This window comes from Balaenoptera acutorostrata, chromosome 3, assembly GCF_949987535.1.
Source record: "Balaenoptera acutorostrata chromosome 3, mBalAcu1.1, whole genome shotgun sequence".
Classification (NCBI taxonomy): domain Eukaryota; kingdom Metazoa; phylum Chordata; class Mammalia; order Artiodactyla; family Balaenopteridae; genus Balaenoptera; species Balaenoptera acutorostrata.
The window spans coordinates 31,308,303-31,325,470 of record NC_080066.1 but is presented as its reverse complement, the minus strand read 5'-3'; the positions used below and the strand labels follow the sequence as shown (position 1 = coordinate 31,325,470).

The 17,168-nt window shown below is 40.1% G+C and overlaps 1 protein-coding gene across 7 annotated transcripts in view; it reads right to left on the bottom strand.

Moving 5' to 3' along the window:
- The window catches only part of TJP1 (tight junction protein 1), a 115,443-nt gene extending 98,831 nt beyond the window's left edge, over window positions 1-16,612 (bottom strand). For all 7 annotated transcript variants that reach the window (XM_057542964.1, XM_057542965.1, XM_057542966.1 and 4 more), the window contains exon 1: window positions 16,169-16,612. In XM_057542964.1, the coding sequence (XP_057398947.1) occupies window positions 16,169-16,195 (27 nt within the window). In that variant the 5' untranslated portion in view covers window positions 16,196-16,612. The remainder of the gene's footprint in view (window positions 1-16,168) is intronic.
- Window positions 16,613-17,168: the final 556 nt, after the last annotated feature.

Genomic DNA, 17,168 nt, shown 5'->3' with positions numbered 1-17,168 from the left:
GAATCTGAAGCTGTACACTTGGAACACGATCTTGTAAATCACTACAGTTAAACTAAAAATAAATATTCACAGAGCAAAAAAAAAACAAAAAGGAATGGTAATGACAAGATTAATAAGGAGCTGAAAATTGCTAGGTACAAAAGAATGCCATCTTGACCACATTTGCTTTGGGCAGTAGAACATCTAAGTCATATTCTGAACTATCATATATGAGCAAATTCATCAGATTCTTACCAAAATCAAGACCATTCTTTCTTTAGCTGCTAAAATGAAGAATATAATTAACCTATTAAAGGATCCTGAATGGGTAGTTAACATGTCTGGTTTTGGAGTTTCTTTGGTTATTCCTCCTCCTCACTAAATCACTATCTGATTTTCAAAAAAAAAAACTAAAAAGTTTTAGGAAGTCTTTTCAATTTCTAAATAATAAAATATATGAAAAACCATGATACTTCTCTAACAAAGCACTCAATGGAAAACAGCAAATTTGTACACTCGACAGGCCACATTTCTTTAAAATCAGCCTCCTTACTTCACCTCAACCCTAGAACTATTTTAAACAAACCACAAAATGTCTAACGTAAAGTGACAAGCTGTGTTTCAACTGCTAAGCCTCACTTGGGCACACTCCATCAGGCAGCTCCCTCCTGGTTCCCAGACCAGGCACCTTGAGGCTGAAAACTTCACTATGAAGGAGGCAGTTGCGATAGATCAAGGTTCCGTAAGAAGTAAATATACCAGTCTGATTGTAAGCTGTTTGGTTATTAAAACTTAGGCCTTTTCCCATACAAACAAAGAAGCAGTATCATTTATTTTCATGTAAATCTGGGCTTTTAAAGTAACCTGCTAATATCTATCTAATGAATCTAGTATTCATAGCCAGAAAATCAATAAAGACAAAGCGCCTAACAGAAAAGATGAGGCTGAGGGCTTGAGGAAGCACTTCAAACAAGAGGACAGTAAAGACGTGGGAAAGCGCTCAACTTCCTTAATCAACAGGGTAATACAAATTAAAAACACAATTAAAGGCTACTACACAACCATACAATAAGCTAAAAGAAAATAATAATGAACACTCCAATCAAAACGCACCACTAGTGGACTTCCCTGGTGGCGCAGTGGTTAAGAATCCACCTGCCAATGTAGGGGACATGGGTTCGAGCCCTGGTCCGGGAAGATCCTACATGCCACGGAGCAACTAAGCCCGTGCGCCACAACTACTGAGCCTGCACTCTAGAGCCCATGAGCCACAAATACTGAGCCCACGTGCCACAACTACTGAAGCCTGCACGCCTAGAGCCTGTGCTCCGCAACAAAGAGAAGCCACCTCAATGAGAAGCCCGTGCACCACAACAAAGAGTAGCCCCCGCTCGCCGCAACTAGAGAAAGCCCACACGCAGCAACGAAGATCCGACACAGCCAAAAATAAATAAATAAATAAATTTATAAAAAGAAAAAAAAATTCACCACTAGTAGGAGTGTAAAATGGTATCACTGCTTTGGTAAGCTGGGTAAAATAAGCATACTCTATGATCAAATCAACAGAAATGTGTAAATATATTTACAAGAATGTTCACAAAAGCACTATTCTTAATAGCCAAAAACCAGAAACAATCTAGATGTCCACCAATGATAAAAGGGAAAACAATGCAACATTCACTCAATGGAAAATTACAGAGCCATGTAATGAATAAACTCTAACTACACAAATCAATATGGATGAACACTGATCAGTGTTGAAAAAAGAAGCCAGACATAAGAACATGTTTCCCTTTAAGTTTAATAACAGGTAAAATTGAAAAAAACACTGCAAAAGAAAAACTACTAGGGAGGAACTAGCCCTATCAAGTATGGCCTCTTAATTAAGACATACTATAAGGCATCTACAATTAAAAGTGTGATACTGGGGCACGAGCAAATAGACCAGTGGAATAAAATGGAAAAATTCATAAACAGACCTTCAAATCACTGGAAAAATCAGTGTAGGAGAAAGGTAACATCTCAAATTACTAAGGTAAAGATGCACTTTTTAATAAATGCGGCTAGAACATCTGGGCTGTCATTTGGAAAAAACATATATTAGATCTATATCTCACCATGCACAAGAATAAACTTCGAATGAATTTAGGAATCTAAATGTAAAAAACACAACCATACGAGTACTAGAGAAAACCTGGGTGAATTCCTCTTTAATGTTAGTGCAGGGAAAGGTTTTCTAAGCATAACTCAAAGTCTAACGGAAATAAAACAAAGTACGTAAAAAATTTTAAAAGTCTGCCTGACCAAAAAAAGAAACACAAACACAAAACACCATAAACAAAGTCTTAAGAAAACTGCAAGATAACCATGAGAGCCAATATCCCTAAAACATAAAGAAATCAAAACTGCAGAAAAAAATTCAGTAGAAAAATGGGGAAAAAATACATCACAAAAAGGATATTAAGATTTGAAAAAAAGTTCAAACTCAGTCATAATTAGAGAAATGCAAATTAAAATAACACCAAGACGCCATTTCTCACCTGCCAAAGCAGTCGAAGGGCAAGACTGTGAGGCTATATTCACTCACAAATATTTCCAGGGGAAATGCAAATTCATCCTGCCTTTCTGGAGGTAAATCTGGCAATACCTAACAAAACTGAATGTGTACCTAACCTTCTGACCCAGAGATCCCACTCCTAGGAAATCTGTCCTGAAGATAAACCTCCAACAATGTGACTATACATATGTACCAGGTATTCATGGTAGCAATGTTTTTAACTACAATACTGGGAACAACCTGTATGACCAAACTTGGGAGAATGGATGAATAAATTACAGCACATCACAGAGTGGAGTACTATGCAGCTATGAAAAACGGAAGATCTCTATGAACCGACATGGAGCAATTTCAAAGACAGACCTTTAAAAGAATAAAGCAAAGTGCACAAATATCAATAGTATTCCACCCTTCATGAAGGAAAGAAGGGAATATGATATATACATGTATCTGTTCATTTGTGCAAAAGAAATATAGAAATGATAAACCAGAAACTAAAGAAATTGATTACTTACAGAGTAAGTAGGTATGGGGTGGAAGGGAGAGAGAGGGTGGTAGGACTGAGGAAAGAATGATATTTCTTTGTGGCACTGAACTACAGTAACGTTTCACATACTCCAAAATAACAAATAAATAATTAAAATAAACAAGGATGAGGTGGTGGGAACCAAAATGAAATACAAACAGTAACAGATAAACCTATCTACTACAAATGAATACCACAACCAAAGAGAATGGGTAGAAAAACACTCAGCTAAGTAACTGTGGAAAACACTATTCTGACTGGATACTGTAATGTTAAAGACACAAAGAACTGTACACAAACACTGTACTCGAGTTAAGTCAATCTGTTTCTCAGAAGGGTAGGATGGGTTAACAATCTGCTAACTACTGGACAGGTACATGAGGAATAAACAAATAAGTGAATATACTGTAGACAATGAGCTGATTTCTCACTGTCAGAGAAAGATGTTACAAGAAAGGGTGAAGGCTAGAATGAAGAGTGCTGGATAGGAATCATGACATCCATTTAAACCCATGGTTTTTAGTTAAAACATACACGTACAGATAACTAGATACATGAGGAAGAAGGGGCAGCTCTTCCTTACAAAGGAATGTGGAAGAAATGAGAGAAATACAAGATCACTATTTTAGGGAAAAAACACCATACTAACTGCTGCAGGCAAGATCAAAGAGTATAACCAGTGGGCAAAAGTTTGAAGAGAAACAATCTCAAAGTATCTTGCCCAAGATATTTATCATTTACAAAGGGAAAAACAGTAAGTACCTCACCAAATGTTCAAGGTTATCACACCAGTAATAAAACATAAATATCACATACCCTTTCCTAATCTGATGCATAACCTTCAATCCAATCATGAGACAACATCAGACAAACCCAAATGGAAACATTCTAAAAAATAACTGACCGCCATTCACTGAAAGTGTCCAAGTCATAAAAGGAGAAGACTGAGAAACCGGATGAACTGTCACAGTTAAAATGATAATACACTGGATATATGCACAAATAAAATATTAAAATTAATGTCACCTGTTAAACTTTTTGATGTGGTTAACAAAATTTAAATCATGTATGTGGCTCATATGATATTTCTATTAGACAGAACTGCGCTGGCTCTAATCACCAATTTTCAGGAAATATAGCGGGCAAGAAACATTGTAACTATGACAGGGAAAATCCAGACCAAGAAATTGCATAGGACAAACAATTCTGTTCCTCACCAATAAAACTGCATCGTGGGTGGGGAGGCCAGGGCCAGAGCCAGATGGGGGAATCCTACAGTCTAAGAGACGTAGGAGACACACCAAACAATCACAATGGGAGGACTTTATTTGGATCCTGTTTTTTCTTAAATATATTGAAAAAAGAAGTTGATACTTAAGATAATCAGAAGCTGTACATTGACTAAATGGTGGATTTTTAAATTTACAATTTGTTTTTAAAGTGTGATAATAGTAATATAGTTATTTTTTTTTAAAGAGTTCTTATCTTTTAGAGATATATACTCAAATATTAGATGAAAAGACATGTCTGGTGTTTGCTTCAGAGTAACGGGGGAGAGAGGATACAATGGGTAGAAGTATAGATGGAACAAGACTGGCCATAAACTGACGACTGGACCTGTGAAGCTAGCGTGGTGATTCATTACACGCCTCGTATACTTCTGTATGGGCTCGAACTTTTTCCACTTAAAAAAAAGGAAGGCAATTGAGGGGACTACAAGTTAATTGTTGAATCTAGAAAAGACCCAAACCAAGAATCCTATGACCAAGATGCCAGGCCATTATGCAAAGTTTCCGTGGGCTGGCTCCTCAGCAGCTGCCTCCCCTTCCAGGAAAGATAAGTGCAGCGGGTCCTGGAGATGCACTAGGACCTTCTGGGAGTTTCTTGGCTGAATGTAACCTGGTCTATTACCACTAAGTGAACACCACCGTGAAAACGGTGCCTCTGGTCCAGGAGGGACGTCAGATTTTAATCAAATAAGCAGCAGACAAATAAGTACAAGTTGTTGTACAGTGAAATACAGTTAAAGCACAGGGAGCTTAAAGCAGAGTTCTGAACTGTTTTCTGGGCTCAGGACAAGGTTCTCGAGGCTAAGTATTGGGACATGGCTCTCTGAGGAAGACAAGTCCTCAGAGCTCTGCCTGCTCTGGCTGAGGAACAAGGCAGGCAAGAAGCCCGGTTGTGGCCGCAGCAAAATGCGGGAAGGACCTGTGGGACCAGACTTGGCAGTTCAGGGAATTACAATCATCTTCACCAGCCTCAACACTGACTTGACCAGAGGCACAAAGGAAAAGCATCTCAAAGTGAAAGGACCAGTTCAGATGCATACCAAGACTCTGAGAATAGCTACAAGGAAAATTCCTGGTGGTGAAGGTTCTAAGACTTGGGATGGTTTTCAGAAGAGGCTCCACAGCGACTCACTGACTTGCACAGTCCTGAGATGGTTAAGCAGATTACCTCCATCAGCACCGAGCCAGGAGTCAGGGCTGAAGTCACCACCGCAAATTGCTGAAATCAACTTTTAATAAGTTGATAAGCACTTGTCAAAAAAAAAATTGGCACAGATGCTGGGTGAATGAGGGACAGAAGTGGGGAAGCTTTCCAGGTAGAGAAAACAGCATGTGCAAGAGCCCTAGGGTAGGAAAGCACTTTCCACGTTCATTCAAACAATATTTGAGTTTATTATAAGCTAGACACTTTGTTAAGCTCTGTGATGACAGGACACACCAAGATGACCTCTGTTCTCATGGAGCTTACAGTCTAATGGCAGAACTGGATGATCAAAGAATGTCACAACTGAATATATTATCACAGGCTTAAATAAATACTACAAAGAATGAGTGCCGTGAGAGGAACTCAAAGACAAACCTGGCAGGAAGTTCAGCACCCGCTAGGAACTAAAATGAGGACAGCACAGGTTGAGAACAGAGACCAAGAGGGGGGAAAAGATGCAAGGTGAGGCTAGAGGAGTAGGTAGGGGCCAAATAATCCTGTAGCAGCTTACTGATCATATTATGGATTTTGGTCTTTTACTTCTGAAGTCAATTAAGAAACCTAGGAGTTTTAGGATAAGCATGCATACTGGGACACAGGGAAAGAGGGGGTACTAATCAAACTTGGATTTTGAGAAGATTGTTTTAAAAAGACAGACTGTACGGGACAAGAAGGGGTATGATACTACTTAAGAGGCTACTACAGGAGTACAAAGAGAAGAACAGAATGTGTGCATGTGTGTATATATCTGTGTGTTGGAGGGAGGGGGGATGTAAATGGTAGAAAGTACCCATGAACAAGTGGAAAGATATGAGGTGCTCAGGAGTTAAGAACTGAACAGAATCTGCTAATCGGTCAGGTCATTTACCCTATCAGATAGGTAGCCCAACTGAACCAGGTACACTGGAGTAGGAGTAGTCTTTAGTCTCTATTCCCTAATTCGTCAGACAAAAGAGTGCATCTCTTACTTAATACTACTGTAATAAAATTTTCGAAAGTATCTCGGGAGCTCAAGGACTTTCTCTGACACCACAACACACCTTGCTGGTCTGGGACTCAACTAACCTTTGTCCAGTATCAAATAAATACATACATACATAAATACATAAAATAAATAAATGTTTTAAGAGTGCACATACACAGAAATACCATAATTCCTATACACTTCTTCCCTGATATTAAGGTGGGCTTCACTTAAAATGTTTTTATTAAAAGATACAGGCAACGTAACTGCTCACCCTGTTCTGGGCACTGTGCTGAATGTACAACCACCCTGAGACGGGTCCCTGAGTGTACTGTGATCATCTGAGTTGTACAGATGACAACACAGTATTAACTGGTAGACTCAAGATGCAGATTCCAGAGCCTAAACTCACGTAGTAAAGTAACAAAGACTTAAGAGTTATTCAATGATAACCTTTCCAGTTCTTATATTGCTTGACCTCTCTGTGCAGCATCTGGCCTACCGAAAGACAGGTCCCTCTCTGGAAACTCTCTATTCCCTTGCTGGCCTTTCTCTTGTGTCACTACACTCAGACCACATTCAAATGAAGAGCTTCTATTCATCAAAAGACCATTAAGAGAACTACCACATTGGAAAATATACCTACAATACATATAATCAACTAGCTTTTATCCAAAAAAAAAATACAAAGCAAATCAATAAGATAATCCCAAAGAAAAATAGACAATAGACTCAAACAGGGCATAAACATGAAAAGTTGCTCAACTTCATCTAGTCAAAAAATGCAAATTAAAATCTCCAATGAGATTCACTAAAGACCAACCAGAAAGGGCTAAAAGTGTCTGCTAATACCAAGTATTGGTGAAAATGCAGAGCAACACAAACTCTCATTCACTGATGACGACAAGTGTAACTTGGTATAATCTCTTTGCAGAAGACATCGTCTACTAAAAGTGAAGACACACTAAACAATCCAGCAGCAATTCCATCCCCAAATACATCTTAGAGAAAAACATGCACATGTTCACCAAGAAAGATGAACAAGTGTTCATCTTAATAGTGGAAGCATTATTCTTAATAGCCCAAAGTAGTAAACAACCCAAATGCCCATCAATGGTAGCATAAATACACTGTAGTACATTCACACAATAAAATACTAAACAGCAATGAAGATGAATGAATTCATAATGCAACAACAGATAAATTTTAAAAACATAAAGTCAGAATAGTGGCTGTCTTGGGGAAAGAATGGTGCTGGCAGGAAGATCCTAACACATGGGTCTTACAGTCAGGACAGTGGCTCACTGGCAGGATAAGGTTATCAGGTAGAGGGCAATGAAGGAAGCTGAAGAGCTGCCAATATTCTACTCCTTGAGCTGGGTGGTGCTTACATGGGTGTTCACTTTGTGATAATTCATTAATGTACATGTGCTATCTGCGCTTTTACATAGGAATTATGTTTCACAATAAAAAGGTATAAAAAAATGAAGTCAGCTCCCAACATGTAAGTCAAGGTAATTTACATAAAATCTGGATTTACAACCAGTTCTGGAAAAAAAACGGAAGATCCAGCATGCTGTCTTCGCCACCGGCAACAATCAGCTGGGGCGGGGCAATATCGGCCTCCTTCAGAGGAGCTCCTGCTCTCTGACCCCACAGCACCCTCTCTTCCTGCTCTCGTGAGTCACGACTCGCCTAACACCATTCCATACTCGTCTCCTTGACACTCCTTACAGCACATGAATGTAAAGCATGCACATGTGTGAATTATAAAGCCTAGAAGCAAGTGTGCCATTAGCCAGAGCAGTAAATTTAACCTCAGATTCCTCACCTATGAAACAGAGGTCACAAGAGCACCTACCACAATTGTTAAGATCAGATGAGACAATGCACATAAAACAGCTAGCTCAGTATTGTCACAGAATCAGCACTCAGTATTAGGAGGCTGTAATTTATTATTAACACACATTTCTCATATTTACAACTAGGATGTAAATCTGCTTGCCATGGCCACTGTCTTCTGACTTTACAGGAAATACAGCATCAAAATATGGGTTGGTATACGTTTGTTTAATTAAATACTCCAACATGTATCACTGTTTAAAAAAGAAAAATAGGGACTTGCTGGTGGTGCAGTGGTTAAGAATCCGCCTGCCAATGCAGGGAACACGGGTTCAAGCCCTGGTCCGGGAAGATCCCACATGCCGCGGAGCAGCTAGGCCCGTGCACCACAACTACTGAGCCTGCACTCTAGAGCCCACAAGCCACAACTACTGAAGCCCGTGCACCTAGAGCCCGTGCTCTGCAACAAGAGAAGCCACCGCAATGAGAAGCCCGCACCACAACGAAGAGTAGCCCCCGCTCGCTGCAACTAGATAGAGAAAGCCCGCGCAGCAACAAAGACCCAACACAGCCAAAAATAAATAAATAAATTTATTTAAAAAAAAAGAAAAGAAAAAAGAAAAACAGTAAATAAATCTTCCAAAGTTCCTTTACATGACACCACTGGGAAAGATTTCCTACAATTATACTTTGAAAAGTACACTTGTGTTTACTTGTTTTTGCCGAACCACGAATTTCTCCCCATCAGGGCTTTCACTGGTCTGATCAGTGTCAGGTAAATGGATACCTATGAAAATACACTTTAAGATAATGGATTTTAAGACCTCAGTCATAAAAAGCCCTCAAAATTAAAACTGACTTTTCAAGGTAAACATCATATGAACACCAAAAGCAGCTCCCTATTTTTCACATAGTTGTTAGTGTACCAACAACTAGCCCATACACTACCTAATTCTTGCCCCTCAGACAAGTATACATTTTCCCCCCAAAACCCACAAAAGTCTAATTCAAAATACTTTTTCCAGAAGCCAATCTGACAGTAAGCCCTCCTAAAATGGAAGACTACGAATTTCACCCACGAATATAATGATAGCTAATGAACTAGTCACCCACAATGTCCATCGTCTCACAGACACAACACTGAGCAAGAGAAGCCATATACAAGAGTCCACACCAGAAGATTCTGTTTGTGTAAAGTTCACAGGCAAAACCACAGTGTTTACGGAATGCGTAAGTGGTAAAATTATACAGAAAAACTAGAAAATAAATAATATAGAAGACAAGATACTTATAATCTTTGGGGAAAGCAGGTTATGATCCAGAAATGGCCTGTTAGGAATTCTAGTGCTCATCATCATTTTATTTACAGTATTTTATTTGTTGCTTTCTGCCCACACCATTAAAATGGTCCACAAGTACAGCACAGTGATATGTTCACTGCTCTATTTCTAGCACCTAGAACAGTGCCTGGTTCATACTAGGCCAGCAGTGAGTATCTGTTAAATACAGAATACAGTTTCAAAAATCCAAATTGTTACACATTTAACAACTGGCTAGACCCTAAATATAATAGTAACAGCCAGCTGACTGTCCATTTTCCATGTCAGTATATTCAAGGAGTTATAAGTATATAAGTAAATTCTAATTACTTTATAATTCTTAACCTTTTTCTCCCATTTAGACTTTCACCAAATGCGTGAATGTATCCAAATTCAACTGAAACATCTTTTTTTTAATTAACAAGGGAAAACACGGAAACTCATGTGTTACAGTAAGCCCAGGCTCTAGATGGGATTCTACCACCCTCCCCAACCAAAAAACCACAGCAGAGTGCTATGCTCTTATAAGATGACCTGGAGTGTGCCCATATTTATTTTAAGAGTAAAAACTCAAATTCTTCGGATCTTAAAAATGAATTACGCATTTCACAGCTGATTATTACAATACAGGGCAGCTAAAAACCATAAGCCTTTAGAGGACAGGGATCCAAAACAAAATGTGCTCAATAAATACTTGCTGAACTAACAAAAAGAATCTCATTACTGATAACCTCCTGAATTTTAGCATTATGTATTGAATTAAGAGAACAATCATAAATTAAGTTTAATTCAGTTATCAAAAACTGTGTACAAACCCAAAAGATTACTAGCAACAATTTGAAAGAGTGAAAATTCCTAAAATAACCAAGAAAAAAATGAACTTTCACTCTTTGGGAATGTACACTATTTTTAAAAAACAAAAAATATTTCAGCAAATCAAAAATAATTTTTTTAATCAAGCCAGGCATATACTAATCTTATGTTCCTAATTAGCATCCCTGCAAAGTAATATTCGTTCCAGTTTTCACCTCTCTTCTGGGCATGATAAACTAGACTGATTGAGGTCACTCACCAATCAACTCACTTCCCAGCGTTCTATCAGCATGAAAGAGTTAAGAGTGTTCTAATATACACTAAGAGTGTTCTAATATACACTGAAATGCACCTACAGCACAAATTAAAACTTACCTTTTGATCTATCCCAAAGTTAAGGGCTTTCTGAGATTCAGTATTAACACTACATATGTAACAGGGCTTGTTATTAAATCTCAAATGGTATTTTGTGGTATGAATTTTGGCAACATTGGTTTTCTCATATTAAAACTACTCTGTGGGATAGTCGATCACTCAGAGTCCATTATTTTCACACATTTTTAGGATATAACATGAAATTCCCTACCCATGAACTCATCGCACACACTTCTCATTATTAAGAATGTATCTGTTTAGGAAGGCATGGAAATCAAGCACCTGGCTAACCCATAAAGAAGCAACCTGAAGCCACTCTTCTCTGCAATAAATAAATTAGGAAGCACTCTAGGTCAGCAGTAGCAAAAGGCCTATTTTTATTGCTGGCTTATATTAGAAATACTATACTAAAACAGACCAATTTTAGATTAAATTCAAAACTTGGTTAACTGTTCTAACGTGTCTCTTTCTACAAGATTAAAAGTTAAGCTAAGAAGGTTTTCCAAGATTGTCTTTCAAAATTCAGAGATGCAAAGCAAGTTCTAGTCAAATATTTCAGAAATATCATACTAGACATAAACTATCTTTTAATCTTATTTAACATTTGATCAAAAACTCTACGAGTAAAAAATAACTCTGCTTGTCCCATGGCTGTTCTCCAGCCCTACCACGCTCCGTCAGTGCTCGACCCTGAGTGCATGATTGGCACGGAGCCTGCAGTGAGCTGTGGCTGGGCGGCCAGGGACCAGTGGCACCACACGTGGATTTACAGACGGACTCGTGGTCTTTCATTACACTGAATTTTTATCATGTCAGAACTACGTCAATAAACAGGATTACACTTCCAATATTTTCACCAAAATTATTATTTTTAATGACACTTTCCTTAGCAGCTTGGTGAGCTGTCTTGTTTATACTCAGTTTTATTCTTAGAACTGTACTGAGTTTACATTTGGTCTCTAAATAGAAAAAAAGATTAAAGAGCAAGTAAAAGTCAGAGCCAGTACATTGTTACCAGGCTTGAAAAAAAAAAAAAAAAAAAAAAAAAGCAGTGAAACTACTGTAATCTTTCTCCTTCAAACCAAACAGGAAACAGTACTATATATACTACATTACAGCTCTCAAAGCCACAGATTGGTTTTAACCTCATTATTTGTTGGTGTGGATGGCTGACCTCCACTATCACTCACTAGTGGGAAAGCACTGTAGATTTGAAAAGTACCTGTCTAATGGAGCTGTCCTAAAATGAACTTAAGAGTTATAAATGCAGTCAGGATTATCAACCAAGCACATAAATGACAGTTTTAACCACAAGCATCTACCATGTCAAACACACTAACATAAAATATTAAGTCTTCGCCTTAAATACTATAAAAAAATTTCTAGTGAAAAACAAGTATTGTACAAATTTGGCAGGTAAAGAAAAATATTACTACAGTGAAGCCCAATAAACGTTGGCACACACAATTAGTGAATTTTCATAAAGCACAGTGAGTTTTTTTTTTTTTTTTTTTTTTTTTTAAGACAGCAGATCTTATAGCTACTTTATTTATTTATTTATTTATTTATTTATTTTTTTGGCTGTGTTGGGTCTTCGGTTCGTGCGAGGGCTTTCTCTAGTTGTGGCAAGCGGCGGCCACTCTTCATTGCGGTGCGCGGGCCTTTCACTATCGCGGCCCCTCCCGTTGCGGGGCACAGGCTCCAGACGCGCAGGCTCAGTAGCTGTGGCTCACGGGCCCAGCTGCTCCGCGGCATGTGGGATCTTCCCAGACCAGGGCTCGAACCCGTGTGCCCTGCATTGGCAGGCAGATTCTCAACCACTGCGCCACCAGGGAAGCCCCCGCACAGTGAGTTTTTAATTTACCTTTAAAGCAGTATGAAGCAAATACCAATCACTAAGTACCAAAATTAAAACTACGTCATAACAGCCACTGAGGACACAATTCCTATCTATAAGGACTAATTTTGTAATTAGTTTTGTTCATTTTGCTTTATTCTACAGTTTTTAACTTTCAAATGTTCAGCTGTTAAGGAAAGTTCATTGTGCCTTATTTGATAACTATAAATCAATTCCTAAGAAGTGGTGTAAATAATTTCCATACTAAACTACATTATAATTTTAAAAATAATCAACCAGGCGAAAAACATTGTTCCTGAGACAAAATGGAAACTTTTAAGCAGCAAAATCTAATAAGCATACAGTACAATGTTACATTTTATTGCTTCCTCTTAAGTGAAATAGCTTAAAAATCCAGAAGCCACTGCACTTGCTTCAGCCACTTTCTGTGATTCAACAAATGGAAATGTTCCCAATTATTCTTATCATTTTCTTACATAATTAAACAATTCCTTGGTGAGACAGAGAACCGCCCTCAAATTCCTGTTTTCAACTTTTGAATCATTTCATATCAGGTACACTAGTAATTCTGTTCGCAAATTCAGATGTATATCTGAACTTTTCCTTTATTACTTAAGTTAATATCATGCACTGAGAAGCCCTTTCCAATTGAAGTATATATTTTTTAAAAGCATCCTACACTTTCTCCTAGTATTTTATGATTTATCTTCTTTGCACTTTTTCAAACATTTCATTTGGATTTTTTTTTCAGGGGGGTGGTCTTAGAATAATTTTTTTTTTTTTTAAAGAGGATAGCCAACAGTCCCAGCACTATTTATTGAATAATCCATCCTTTCTCCAGTAAACTTCCATGTTATTTTTATCATACAGTCTCAATTTTCCCTCTTGCTGGCTAGGTGAATTTAGGCAAGTTACTTTCTCTCTCTGTGTTTCAATCTCCTCATCCATAAACTGGGGAATAACAGTAGTGCTCACTTCATATCGATACTGGGAACTACATCAGTTAATTCATGTTAAGCACTTAGAACAATAGCTGACACACATTAAATGCTGATGATCATAATCACTAAAAGCTCATAAACACACAGATGTTTCTGGACTCTGTGATTCCAATGTCTATTCCTGAGCTAAAAGACTGCTTCAAATTACTTTGAATTTATAACACATTAGGTTTTCTAATAAGGTATTCTTTTTCCAAAAATTTCATGGCTATCATCCATTTATTTTATCAGATAAACTTTCTCATCAATATGTCAAGTTTTTGACAATATCGCACTGGAATTCTATTTGGAATTGTGTTAACGTTTATACACCAACTCTAGGAAATTTGGTATATTCTACAAGAGTCACTCTCTCCCATTCAGAGAGTATATTTTCTCATCTCATTTATTGAGGTTTTATGTCCTTTAAAATTAGGTAAGTTACCAACAATTGTTATATTTATTCCTAGGTACAACCGTTTTGGAGAAAGATTTAGTGGCGTATATCAGAATTTTAAATGCACATACCCTTTGACCCAGAAATTCCACTTTTAAGAATTTGACATACAGTAATACTATATAAGTGCAGATATAAAAATATAAGGCTACTTATTACAATAAAATCCTGGAAACAAATTAAATGTCTATCAGTAAGGCAAATGACCTGCAGCATATTCATGGGATGGAATATTCAACCATTACAAAGAATACAGAATCAAAGGTACTGGTTTCGAGAAGAGTTCTACAAACTGTTACGCTAAAAGCAAGAAAAGCAAGCTGCAAAATTAATGTCTTCACTTTTTTTTAACTGGGAAGTGGAGGAAACAAAAATATATGTAAAGTATTGAGTACACAGCCTGGTTCTTCTTAAGCATTTTAATCACCTTACAAAATTAAACGTGACTTGGTTGGTTGAATACTATTTCATTTCACCTATCTTTTACGGCCTGCCTTGCTCTACATAAGATTTAATGGTGGCCTCATAACACAGCATTTCAGAAAAATAAGCTTTCAACTGACATTCTACTCATAAATATTTAAGAATGCAAACGTCCCTAAAATGTAATGTTTAACTAGTGATATTTTTCAAGATGCCATAAAATCTCAACACCATAATTCAGGAGAAAATGTATGACTCCTTCTAAATCATCATTTTACTATGGCAATCTATTGAAAACTTACTTCACTCCATACATGAAATAACCTTCTTATAGTGTGTGGTCTTGGATATTAAGTGCCAGAGATCACACTGCAGGAACACAGTGACACTCTCTGTTAATACGGAAACAAAGCCTTTCCTCCCAAGAAAAGTAAATAATGTAAGCTTATTTTAAAATCATGCAAAATTCTGCCTTTTATTCTAAATCTTTAGATTGTTCTTAATCAGTGTAAGGTCAAAAAGGTACACGTGAAAGTTTTCTTAAAGAGAGAACACTAAATTCCTTAGAAGAATTTATTCACTACTAAATGTAACCGCTAACTTCTGCCAGCCAAAAAACAAGGTCTTGAGATCAGAAACTCCAGGGCCTTATTATAGCTGCTCCGAGATACTATGAATAAACATTTCAAACAGAAAAACAAACAAAAACAATCAAACCAGTACCTGCGTAAGCACTTTGATACTGTTTGAAGTAATGAATTGATTTTTAAGGGAGAAGATTTTTACTCTTCACATTTCTGTATTCCCGCAATCGTTTAAAAGAGCAGGTACTATTTTATGGTGAAAAAGGTTAAAATGTACAAAAGGAGAGAAGAATATTAACTGATTTTTAAGAACTTCAGCTTTTTAATGTCATATACAAAGTGGTTTGAAAGCACTGAGAAAATGGCATAATACTTCAAAGCACATGGAAAAATTGATAGGAAAAAGTGTTACTTTTTTGAGGAACCCACACGTCTCTGCCAATTTTTATTGTTTAGAGTTCATCTAATTGTCCATTTTTAAGGGTATTTTGTGGTACTTCTGAAAGTTTAATTCAAACTAAACTATTAAAAACTGTTGAGATTAGTTTTTTCAATGTTACCGTAAGTAAATAAAACAGAGTTAAAACAACAAAAATCCAACCTACTCCACATAGGCTGAGTGTTTGCCATCCCAATGTCTTGTCGCGGGCGCGCGCATACCAGCGACAGTGACATCAGATCGAAACCACACGGTTTCGCCAGGGACCAACCACTCCCGCAAAGACAGCAGCCGCCGCCCACCGGGGTGGCTCCGGCCCGACCTCCGCTCCCCGCGCCCGGCTTCCCGGCGGGACCTGTTGCGCGTTCCTGCCCGCCCTGCTCCCTCCCCGCGCGGGCATGAGCCGGGGACTGCCAGCGACGCCGCCGCGATGCACCTGCCTGGGCCCCGGCCGTCCCCACCCCCGGCCGCCCGCCCGCTCCTCGGGCCCCGGCCCAGCCGCCAGCCCGCGGGAGGAGGGAGACGGGCCCCCGGCGGGACGGGCCCCCGAAGCGCTCACCTTGGCGGCCGCGGCCCTGGCGGACATCTTGTCTCTCCGGTGCCGCACGACGCTCCTCGGACCCGAGACTCCTCGCCGCCAGCCACCGGCTCCTCACACAGCTGCCCAGATAAACATCTCCCAGGAGCGAGCGGGGCGGGGGCGCCGGAGAGGCCCGGCCCACGGGGAGGGGACTCAACTCGGACAAAAGTCCGCGCCGCGCCAGCCCCGCCCGGGGCTCCCCGCGGGGCGCGCCCGGCCGCAGCCCTGCCACCGGCACGGGCCCGCCCGCTCAACGCTCGGCAGCACCGAGCCCTCCGCGGCCCGCCCGCCGGCTCCCTGCGAGCCGCTTCCGCACGTAACTTCACAGGAACGAGCCGCAACGACGGGACGTGGCGTCGGCGGGCTGAGCCGGCGCCGGCAACTGCGGATGGCCACGCAAACCTGCCAACCCGACCCGGCCCACTGAGCATGCCCGGCCGGGGGGCGGGGCCGTGGCAGGGGCAGGGCCGCGCGTGGGGGCGGGGCCGCGGCGGGGGCGGGGCCACGAGGGCGAGGGGCGAGCGGCTGGTCAGCTTCCTGTCCGGACGCGACCCCTGTTGCGGAAGGAAAAGCCCAGTTTCCGAAGTAGCTTGGAGACGGAGTTTCCTGTTTGTTCGCATCAGGGGTCAGGCGGAAAGCGCCCCCGAGGAGCGAGGCTCCGTGTACCCAGCCTTTGCGACTTGAACAGAGACACACCTGGCCGCGGCCCCCGCCGCCCGCCTGCCTAGGCCTCGCTGTGAAGTGCGTCCTGGCTGTCGCTGTGGACGGATCGACTGCCCCGCGGACACTGGTCACGGGGTCACGGGCACCAGGGGGCTCACGCACACGAGGCCTCGATATAGACCCAACACCCCCTTCTCCAGCCGGTACAGACAGGGATCCCAAAAGCATATTTTTGGCATAAAATATGTTGAAATTCTTAGTGGCGAGAGAAGGGGAGGCGCCCAGCAGAAAAGGCTGCGAGGACGTTCGGTCCACG